The 11,811-nt window shown below is 37.7% G+C and overlaps 1 protein-coding gene across 9 annotated transcripts in view; it reads right to left on the bottom strand.

The window, feature by feature from the left end:
- Positions 1 to 2,034: 2,034 nt before the first annotated feature.
- The window catches only part of MYCBP2 (MYC binding protein 2), a 200,107-nt gene continuing 190,330 nt past the window's right edge, over positions 2,035 to 11,811 (bottom strand). For all 9 annotated transcript variants that reach the window (XM_082062862.1, XM_082062863.1, XM_082062865.1 and 6 more), the window contains 8 exons: positions 10,484 to 10,616; positions 10,123 to 10,226; positions 8,895 to 9,083; positions 8,288 to 8,395; positions 7,309 to 7,518; positions 4,313 to 4,420; positions 3,951 to 4,116; positions 2,035 to 2,844 (listed from right to left, as the gene is read on the bottom strand). In XM_082062862.1, coding sequence (XP_081918988.1) covers positions 2,729 to 2,844; positions 3,951 to 4,116; positions 4,313 to 4,420; positions 7,309 to 7,518; positions 8,288 to 8,395; positions 8,895 to 9,083; positions 10,123 to 10,226; positions 10,484 to 10,616 — 1,134 coding nt within the window. In that variant the 3' untranslated portion in view covers positions 2,035 to 2,728. The remainder of the gene's footprint in view (positions 2,845 to 3,950; positions 4,117 to 4,312; positions 4,421 to 7,308; positions 7,519 to 8,287; positions 8,396 to 8,894; positions 9,084 to 10,122; positions 10,227 to 10,483; positions 10,617 to 11,811) is intronic.

Genomic DNA, 11,811 nt, shown 5'->3' with positions numbered 1-11,811 from the left:
CAGGAACATGTCCAGGTGGGTTTTGAATGTCTCCAGAGAAGGAGACTCCACAACCCCCCTGGGCAGCCTGTTCCAGTGTTCTGTCACCCTTACTGAGAAGAAGTTTTTTCTCAAATTTAAGTGGAACCTCTTGTGTTCCAGCTTGATCCCATTACCCCTTGTCCTATCGTTGTTTGCCACCGAGAAGAGCCTGGCTCCATCCTCATCCCCTTTATATATTTATAAACATTAATAAGGTCACCCCTCAGTCTCCTCTTCTCCAAACTAAAGAGACCCAGCTCCCTCAGCCTTTCTTCACAAGGGAGGTGCTCCACTCCCTTAATCATCTTTGTTGCCCTACGCTGGACCCTCTCCAGCAGTTCCCTGTCCTTCTGGAACTGAGTGGCCCAGAACTGGACACAATATTCCAGATGCAGTCTCACCAGGGCGGAGTAGAGCAGAAGGAGGACCTCTCTCGATCTACTAACCACCCCCCTTGTAATACACCCCAGGATGCCATTGGCCTTCCTGGCCACAGGGCACAGTGCTGGCTCATGGTCATCCTGTTGTCCCCCAGGACCCCCAGGTCCCTTTCCCCTACACTGCTCTCTAATATGTAATTTCCCAACCTATACTGGAACCTGGGGTTGTTCCTGCCCAGATGCAGGACTCTACACTTTCTCTTGTTAAATTTCATCAGGTTATTCCCCGCCCAACTCTCCAGCCTGTCCAGGTCTCGCTGGATGGCAGCACAGCCTTCTGACATGTCAGCCACTCCTCCCAGCTTAGTGTCATCAGCAAACTTGTTGATAGTGCACTCTATTCCCTCGTCTAAATCGTTAATGAATATATTGAATAATATTGGCCCCAGTACTGACCCCTGAGGCACTCCACTAGATACTGGCCTCCAACTAGACTCCGCACTATTGACTACCACTCTCTGGCTTCTCTCCTCAAGCCAGTTTGCAACCCAAGCCAGTTTGCAATCTCTTTCCAAATAGATACCCACTAGTTGAAATTCTTTACTATCACAGATTCAGTTGTTTGGAAGATTTTTTTTGAACAATTAACAATGACGCAGCATATTTCTTTGCATGTCTAGTGCAAGCCCTACATTTTACAACCTTTGTCTGTATGCCGGCAACCTCTCCCATCCCCTGGTCATTACTTGGCACTCTATACCTTGTCTCACTGAGGGTCACAGGAATTCTTTCATTAAATGTCCATTATACCAATAATATAAAATATATTTGATTGTAGACTTAAAAATTCCAGCTTCTATTTACTGATACTACTTGCACTAATATTCACATAACTGAGACTGAACCACAATACTCTGCTACTGTGACTAAGAGAAATTGTACTCCCTAGGTGAGTGTCTTCCCCAGCTATTCTAACCTGCAGACAGACACATACCTTACAGATGTCTGAAATTAGGTGAGATGGATCCCACAGTTCCCAGTCTGATAAAAGTCCTCTGACATGTCTGGATGCCATCTACCAGTATCTTAACTGTGAGAGCAGTTGTTCACATTTGCCAGTAAAGCACATTTCATCAAGACAGAAATACTAGAAAAAAGGTTCTCATAGAATCACAGAACAACTTGAGGTGGAGAGGACCCATAAGGATCATTGACATCTGAAGGGAGAATCTTATAGGAAAAGGTTCTTACTTGAAGTTATATTTTGCTTTCACTATAGAGGAGCAAAGGACTTAGGACTCTTACTAAATGGAATTAATGGCAGAAGACTATTTGTCCTAAAGGTGGGGATGATATATTGCTGAGGATTCTTAATAACTGATCAAAATAATTTAAAATGAAGTCTTCTGTTGTGTCTTAAAACATTGTCAGAAACTGAAATGGAATATGAATGTCAGTATGTTTATCCAGCTTTTCTTTAGAAGATGATTTAAGCAGCATTTTTAATGTCTTAAATACTTGCATAACCAACAGTTTAGCTAATAAACTTTCCTATTTTGTAAAAGAACTTGCTGAAATAATTATGACACCATCCCCATTTTAAAAAACACTTCTGAAAACAGAGGCTTGTACATTCATTAGACTTTCACTGTATAAAAATGTACAGTGGCTTTATTGACATGTACATTCCATTATGTTTACAGCTGCAAGATATGAGGCACACTCAGTATTGCACTTCATTAAAATTTCAGGCTCAAACATAACCCAGAAGTTTAAATGAAACTGCTGTTGTAATTTAATAATTCTTATACAGGACAAACATTGATACCTTTATATACAGCGTGATACTTGTTACATTTATGCCTTCCTAACACAATTTTTTTTATAACAGTCTAGGAAATAAACCAGAATATTCCTCTTTCCCATCCCCACTTGTGATGCGTTACAATTGTACAAGATTACAAAAAGTCAGTATACAATAATCAATATTTTTTTCTTTCTCCTGAAAGCCGGCATTATTCATAGTCCACAGACACACAGATCCTTTAATAGCAATTATTTATTTGTAAATGTCCAATGTTTCCTAGCCGATGACTGTAATGGCCACATGCAAACACCTCACAAGTTTTGATGTCTCGGTTCAAAAAATGTCAGTATCTCATAGCAAGAATTATGTACATGGTATTTGGCATCCTTCTTGCACTGTAAATTGTTCCTTTTACCTGGGTTATGAAATGGTCCCATCCTCATCCCAGCTGGACTTTTTTTTCAGGACACTTAAGGGATGAGGACACCTGTTTTGCTCTGGTAAAAAAAAAAATGCTCGTCTAAAAAGTGTGAGCATTTCTGCAAACCCCACAACCCAGAGCAAATTCTTCACCAGTGGGTGGATGGACAACATGAAGCGGACATTCCGTTCCTTCAAGTTGTTTACCTTTGGGACCTACAGTGAATTTAAGGGTGAGGGAAAAGAGATTAATGCTTGCAGACTCGATGTAAAGAAACATATGTTACATTTCCTCAAAAAAATGCTAAATGAATGTAATATTAAATGAATTTATAAGGAATATATTAATATAGAAAATTAATTTATAAGGAATAAGAGGTTTAAGAAACAGCAGATAGAAAGGTGCTTTCATTTAGTTAAGTTCAAGCAAACCATCTAAAGGCTTAATAGACCAAGAGAAAAAACGATCAATTAGATCTGACAAAACGTGATCAAAACCTGTTAGCCCCTTCAAACAGTTACGTCAAACATTGGAATGGTATTTGAAGAAAAAAGCCAAATGATCAAACTCCATGTAATTTAAAATAAATCATATTCAAACTAAAAAAGGCAAAAAGCTAATAAAGAGAATCACTAAAGTAAGTTTCATCTCAATAATACTGTGGAAGAAATTCACACAATCTAAAAGTGAAATCAATAGATAGGAATGAGAGTTACACTCTGCAGTAAACAATAATTCTAAGGTTATACCAGGAATTGTGGTGTTTTTTTTATTTTTTTTTTTAATTTTTGTTTTGTTTACTTCTTTCATGTAAATATCTTAATAAAAAAGATCTCACTTTTTTTCAACAGCAAGGTAAATAAATAATATGATTGACTGAGATCCAATCAATGGCATATGAAGTTGGAAAGTAAGGCACCGAGGCAACAGTTTGTGCATGACAGGTACCTAACTACAGACATATAATTTAATAGTAGTGTGTTAATTTTTTCAGTATAGTTTTACCACATCATTACACATCTGGAATCTGAATTGGTGTATGTAATTAAAATGTCTTTTTGTATCAAAGTAGCTAATGTTTAAAGGATCAATGTGATGACATTGCCTGTAGTATTGCCACAAAAGCAAAAAAACAAAAGCATGCACAGAACAAACCCATTCCAATATTATACAATATAATGAATTTAAAATTTGCATGACTAGCCCTGTGGTTTTGCTAAAAAAAAAAAAAATAATCAGCAAGAATATATAAGAATATCAATTAGAACTGATTACTAATCTCAGAATTCAGTGTGGTAAATTTGCTTTACAAAAATACTACCTGCAGGACAGTGTGGGAGTTCTTCTTTAGGGATGCTTGTCATTCTTTGGAAATCATCATGGCAAGCATTGCAAAAATGCGTTGTCCCAAAACAGAAAAAAACAGCAACGGAACAGCAGTAGCGACATTTGTACTCTAAGAAATCTGTACCGTGTTTGGGACACATCTAAACAGAAAGAAACAAATGTCGATAAACAAAGTAGCCACATTGTAACAATCCGAACAACACACTTCTACATTCTGTAATACATTTTAATATTATACAATACATATAATTATAAATGAGTTTGAATTATTGTACAGCTCAGGTACTCAGAGCTTCAGAATGAAATAAAAACATGAATACAAAGTTCTTTGCTTACCTGAGCCCTTGAAACGTCAGAGCATGCACCACAAATAAGTTCTCTTGGATCATAGTCATCTCCTTGTCCAGCTTCAGCATCACAACGAGCTTCGCCACCAAAATATGCCTTAATTTTATATAGAAATGACAGGTCATTAAGCCAGAGACAACTATTATTTTAACAATGTCAATTTGTAAGGGGGAAATAATGACTAACAGCCGTTACAGTAGCCTCCACTCTGACTCTAGATACACATTTTTGAGGCACAAAGACAATGTGTCTCAATCTCAGGATAAACATCACCAAAAATTGTGCAAGATGCTTGGGTTTACGCAAGTGACTGTAAGGCTTTTGAAACATTATCTGGATGCTCTATGTAAGAAAGACAACACTGAGGCTGAGGGCAGCAGAGAAACATTCTACCAGGAGGGATTTTTACTAGCTGAAAGAATATAATTTTTATGCTTATAATTTATATCCCTTATAATTATAATGTTGCTGTTTTCTACAAATTCATGCCACTTTCTCATTCTACCAGGACACACTGGACACAAAAATGCACCAAGAAAGACTGACAACTCTGACACATTTTCTCATATACTGAAGTGTTTTCATGTGAAGTGGTGAGACGAGGCAATGAGTCCCTTCCTTCCTTCATTACCATCTTATTAACTAACTAGACAACACATAGAATTCTTGCTCTTGGCAATTGTGGCAGTTGCACGCCCCCCCCTCTAGCTTCCCCACCCCCCTTTCGGTGTGGAAGGTGCATGCACACCCCCACCCTCTTCCTCAACACCTCCCGCCTCTCTTGCTATGGGGCAAGTTAACAGCTCCTTTTGTTTAAAACCGCCTGTCGGTTAGCCAGGAGAGGGGAAGAGGCGCCAGGCAGTCGCTAAGTTTCTAGGCGCCCACAGCCAAAGTGGGGGGTACTGAGAAGCTTCTGGGTACCCATAGCCAGAGTGGGGGAGCAGAGAAGCTTCTAGAATGCCTACAGCCAGATCTGACACGATTATAAAAACAGGACTACCCGCCGAGGCATCTCTTTGTGTGTCCTCTCAGAGCAGCGGGCCAATGTCGTTGAGAGCCCTCCCCTTAGGCAGGATCACCGCCTAAGGTAATCTCCTGAGACTGGGACTGCCTCACGGCACCGTGTGGGTGAGTGATAACCTGCTTAATAGTCCCTCGCTGCATAAGCGAGTGTATTTTCCTTGCCGATTTCCTCACAGGATTTGCGGGTGTTTTTCCTCACTAGACAAAATGAAGATATTCCGTGCTTAAATATAAGCACGTGTAAGCCAGGGACAGCTCTGACGTCACTTTTCATGAGCCACGTGTATGCACACTGTGGATCTCCATTGTTATTATTTGCTGCACCCCAATAATTTCCTCAACTGATATTCGAACCTGTATTTATGTTACTGGAGTGCTAACTGATTGCATAAACCCCGTTCCTTACTGGTTAATTTGCTGCACCTTTTTAACCAGAATAAAAGGGGTCTCTAGGCAACTACGAGCAAGGAAAAATTTAAGCAGCCCACTTTTCCCCAAACTCTGCAGAGTAAAACAAAAGGGAAAACCCTAAAGAATCTAAGTCAGGGCATTATGTAGCAGTTTGAGGTGAACAGGTGCTGGAGGAAGGAAAGAAGTTAGGCATCAGCTAGTTGAATGCTGCTATTCAGACACATAGACACAGTACAAAAGGGAATAATGAGATACAAGGGAAGGAATAAAAAGAGGGAAATAAAGACACTGAAATAACTGAGTATTAAGTATTGGAAAGAAAGCGTAATGAAAAACAGGGACAGAAATAAGAACTGGAGAAAGTAATAAAAAAGTATTTTTGTAAGGGAGGCAAAATGGCACCAGGCAAGTTGCGAAAGGATGAAGAGTGAAAATTGGTTAACTGTGGGAGGCAAGAACAAAAGTGAACTGAGTAACTGTGTAGTAATGATTAATTACTCCTCTAGCATATGAAAATCAATCTTTCTCCTCTTATTTTCAAATTATGCACTTAAGATAAAACATGTGCATCGAATGTTAAAATTATTGAGGTTGCCCTTGAAAGCTATCATGAGAATGCCTTATTCCATTCATTCCTAAAGGAAAAAGATGTGAGCAAGATGGGCACTAAAAATCAGCTTCGTATGAAAGCAGCAATGGGAGGGGTTCAGTCATTGTCCAAAATTTCTCTAACTATAATCTCTAACCATAGATAAAGAATGTTTATGTTTTCTCTGATGGTAGGGAAATCAGGGATTTTTGTCTTCTGCTTAAGTTTCATATTCTCTACCTGAAGAAAACTGCACATGTGACCTAGAGTCCAGCGGGCTGGACCACACATTTCCTCTTTCTTCTTTTCATTCTTCATCTCTGTAGTTGCTGCGCTTCAAAGGCACTCAAGATACTGACATCTGAACTTAGGCATGATCGGTTACAGAAGGCAGAGTGTCCTTATCCCCATCCTGAACAACTGCGCTATCACGAATCAAAATTAGAGAAGGCTCTTCCTGTCTTTTGAGACTATCACTGGGGAAAACCACAGCGAAAGGCTTGCAGTAGTGAGGATTCTTCTGCCCCAGAGTCAGTTTACTGCACTTTCCACCAACTCCAACTTGGGTAAAAGTAATATTTAGGTGGAATTGTAGTGAGGAACCCTCTGTGTCACACAGTCAGAATGAAACCTATGGTTGTACTGTTTTAATATTAATGTAAAGTATGAGTTGGAAGTGGGACAAAAGGATGCTTGGTGTTCTAATGCAGTATCATCTGCACGTTCTTCTAAGGTGAGCACCTCAATATGCTTTTGGTTTCTGAGCTGCACTGTAGATACTTTTGAGCTTTACAAGATAAGACACTATGTGCATCTAATTTGCTCAACATTTTTTTGTAATTACAATTTAAAAACAAGTTCTTTTCCATACACAATATATTAAATATACGCCCCATTCTTTAAGAAATAACTTTTGAAACAATAGCATTCATTTAATTTCACGAAGTACTAACTGTCATACCTTTTTGCACTTGTAGCAAACATAATAAGCATATCTGTTCATAGCGTAGCCAGCTGGGTCATTATAAAATCTAACGCCTGGTGTTGTGATGGCTTCACTCTTGTGCAGCCCTTCATACTCCAATCTCATTAGCGCTTTTCTCCTCACATCTTCATAGAGTTCTTTGATTGGATCAAGCAAATCCTTTAATACTGTATGATTGATTTTGTTCTGAAATAAAAAGACTGATTAAAATATCTTGCATCTTTAATAAAACAGCTGTGATAATTTGTATTATGGTCAAACACAGTGTAATGGATGTCATAAAAACCTAAGAGCTCAGGCAATGGCCATTTCAAAAAATGGCTGATATAGTACATACTTTATTTGCTGCAAAAATAGTAACCAGGAATACTTTTTATATGGCCTTTTATTGTGTGAAATCATCAGCCCTTACAACAGACTGTAACAAGCACAGAGGGATGATAAAGGGTACACAAAATAATTGCCACAGCACAGGAATGTTCTGACTGTATGCTTTCTCTGATTTTGGTCCTTCTTGACTTATTGCTTAGCAATTAAGAATAATGACTGTCAGTCCTCAATGCCAGCTCTTTATCAGTTTATAGTCACAAGCTACTGCCATAAATTATCCAAACAGAGCATGAAGGAAGAAGGACAACATACAGAAATGGCTGACCATTCACACATTTCATATTCCTGGGGTTCTAAGGTTCTCTCCTCCTCAGTAGCCACCATATGCTTTTGCTTACAGCAATTATGATTTTGTAGAGTGCAAGAGGCATTTTTAGTAATTTAAGCTGAACTAAGTACCTATATTCTTCAGCTCTGTCCTCATACTGAAAACCTAAGCAGCTTTAAAAGTGACGTATACCTAATTTATATTGTAACAAGCAATATAAAATTTTAAAAAAGGAAAAACAAAGACAGCATTAGGTAACTTGTTTGACCTAGGCAAGTAAACACATCGCTTATTTACCTTGCAAATAGGACAGGACATAAACCCAAAAGTTATCCTTGGCCCAAGCCATCTGTTTTCTAGGACGCGTTGACAGCATTGCAAATGGAAAACGTGGCTGCAGTCCAGCTTTAGAAAAGAATACATGTCAGGAAACACCGAACTCATATTAACCACTAAAACAGAAGCAGTTATTTGCTTTTAAGTGGCAACATATACCAATTCCAAAATTAATTTACTTAAAATCCTATAAGACCCCTATTTTCTTCTTAATAAAAGAGGAAGATTATGAAATGGTCATTAAAATAATAACCTTTCTACTCCAAAACCACCAGTGGATACACGAAATATATATGAGGTATATCCATTAATTACCTCATTTTTTTTCTCCTTCGTAAAATACCATATATTTTAAATAAAGTAAACTAAATAGGCACAGTCTGCTTTCTTGAAATAGCAGTAATACCAGAAAAAAGAAAACATTTTAAGGAACTTAAGTACTAGTATGGTGTCGGTTTTAAAATTTCTAAGAGCATAATTTGAGGGACTTCACATTTTAACTTCTAGCACACTAAACATTACAACCACAATATTATTCTCCTTAGAAGGGAGGAAACAAAAAATAAACCTGGATAGCTGGTGCTGCTGAAAGTGCTTCAGTAAAGCAGATCATGCACATGTCATCGGCATCTTGTTTAAGAGTCGTAGCGCTCTTATCACAGCCATGCAAGCACGGCAGACAGTGCTCTTCATTCTTAACACCTCCGCAGGGATGACCACAGGGCTGTGTCTTGCTGCAGGCAATTTTAGCGTACTCCTATTAAAAGTAAATAATTAATCATTCTGTTGTGCCCCTGCACTGAATGGTTTGATATAGTGTCACTTTTTGAAGGCTTGCTGGTTTGTGCAATAAGCTAAGATGAAACAATCACGATTTGTGTTGTCTGCTGCTACAGCTTGGACTTGGGCCAAACAGCACATTTTGTGTACTTGAAGTAAAACATGCTTTCGTTACTTAGGTTACTCCTGAGTACCAATGGCATAATGAAACCATTACTTTAAAATTTTAATATTGAATTTTGATATAAAGAGAAATATTCTTTAATCCTCCATGTGTACTTTGTATATTAAGTGCCTCCCATGTAAACACTGCTTGGCCTGTATTAACAGCCTTTAAGATATCTGCAGATTTCCATCCTTCAGGAAAGGTATGAAGTAACCCACTCTTAACACATTATGAGCTGATCATTAACTGGCATAAGCACTTTTAGGAATGATATTTTAACCTCTTCTAATTCCTGTCCATTTTAAGTAGAAATCTTATAAAAGTTGCCCAGAAGCTAATAATAAATTTAAGCAAATTAATATAACAATAATATAACATAACCAATAGGCTGACCAAAAAAAAAAACCACGACAAATTTGCGACACAAACAGAAATAAACAGGGTGGGATATGAAACTGGTCACTCCGCCAATTGTACCAGTAGTGTGGGCCACAAAAACACTCAGGAGACAGGGATACAGTTGAATGAACCTACCAAGCCTTAAATGTCCTGTGCTCATATAATAAACAGGCTGTTATGCAAACTTCTTTCTTCAGGCTTTCTAGTAAACCAGACTTTATGTTGGCAGTGTATATTTTACTTTATACTTGGAACACTATTGTGAAAACTTGGGATGCTTTTGAAGATAATACAGAAACCACCCATTTTTTTGGTTGACTATTTGTGTTTGAGAGGTCTGCTTTAAAATGGACCACAGGGATGAACAAGCTTTACTCAAAATAAGGAATCAATTTGATCCTGCAGTCTCTCCTATTTATGTAATTGATGATTGATACTTGTTAACACACACCTGGCAATCTGTGTCAGAACAAACGCTTCCCACTGCTGATAATTCTGTTCCGCTCCTACAGCCACAGAAGCGACACGCTTCAGAACTGCTGGTGGTTGGTTTGCCTAAGTCCGCAAAAGTAAACAAAAAGGAAAATTGTTGCAATGAAACAGAAGTGACTGATGTCCTAACAGCAATCACAGAAAACAACCAAAGAAACCAGCAATTGTTACATAGACAAACTATTTTATTAATAATTAAAAGCACTGCCCTAAAGCAGGTGAAACCCCCAACTTATTTATTTACTTATTTATGACAAATGCTCATGTTAAAAGGTAAAAATAATCAGGATAAAGAGCAAGTACTAACAGCTGTGTTTTACCTGTCTGTTCTCTAAACTCCACCATAGCTTTCATAGTTTTAGAATCTGCTAATGCCATCAGCCAGAAAAGTTTGGTCCTACCACAACCCTCGTGGAGATCAACTTTGATAGCTTCTTCTTCTTCTTTAAATACCTGTCGGGTTAACCAAACAGATAATAAATAGAATAGCTTTATGTTATTTTAGTCACTGTTTCTCTGGATTTTCATCAGATGTTTTATAGATTCTGCAGAGTTTGCCTACTGCAAGCTATGTTTTTTATGCATTCTGTCATTTGTACATATTGCAGAATGGACAAAAGGCTTTGTATTTTTAAAAGCAAAAATATACAACAGTAACACTTGAGCTAACATGTCTGGGGAACAACCAGGCAACAATGATGAGAAGAGAGCCAAACAACATTTTTTCTAATTTAAAAATATATGGAGCTTGGACTTCATTACTACTATTCAACTCATCCATTAGGCCACAGTATATTAAAAGCATAAGTCATTAGAAATATCTTCACATAAACATTCCAGGCCAGGCTGGACGGGGCTCTGAGCAACCTGATCTAGTTGAAGATGTCCCTGCTCATTGCAGGAGGTTGGACTAGATGAGCTTTGAAGGTCCCTTCCAACCCAAACTAGTCTGTGATTCTATGGTAGTAGTTTATCAAAGCAACATGAATAATTATGGTCTTAATAATATGTACTATATAATAACAATTATATAAATGTGTAATATTTTCAACTTTCATATAAATACACAGCGGATACTTTCAGCTACAATAAGGAAAATACAAAATTTTTGCAAAATAAAAAAACCAACACGAAATGCTTAGGGGACTTTATACAGTCTCTCTTTTTTTCTCCTTTCCTAAGTTTTGAAGGCAGTTCTGTTTTCATTCATTTCACCTGCAATGCAATGAAAGTTAGAATTTGCCTTGGTATGGATATATACACTCAATTGAAAGTTTGTTTTAATTCATACTAGAATCAGGAAAAAAAGCCTTAATTGCTTCACAAAGGAGTTGCGTAAGCAGGTCATAGTAACTTACAGGCTGTCCTTTCTTAGAGGAAGAGAAAACACATTAAAGAGCTGCGTATGACAGAAGTTGGATAAAACCAGGAAGCTAACAGAAAACAGGAGCCAGGGAATGTGAGAATTTAAAATTTAAATTGAGGGGATTAACATTAGAGACGTAAAGGTAAAGGTGGTGAATAAAGAGTAGAAGTTTAAACATGCTTTCAGAAGTAAATAGGAAAATCTGATAAGTAGCTATATTGGACAGATTAAGGAGAGATTTGAGGATTTCGATAAGAACTTACTTTTTATCAACTGTAATCT

This window comes from Streptopelia decaocto (assembly GCF_964273445.1).
Source record: "Streptopelia decaocto genome assembly, chromosome: 1".
NCBI classification, from domain to species: Eukaryota; Metazoa; Chordata; class Aves; order Columbiformes; family Columbidae; genus Streptopelia; species Streptopelia decaocto.
The sequence above is the reverse complement of the archived record's forward strand: the minus strand, read 5'-3'. Positions and strand labels throughout refer to the sequence as shown.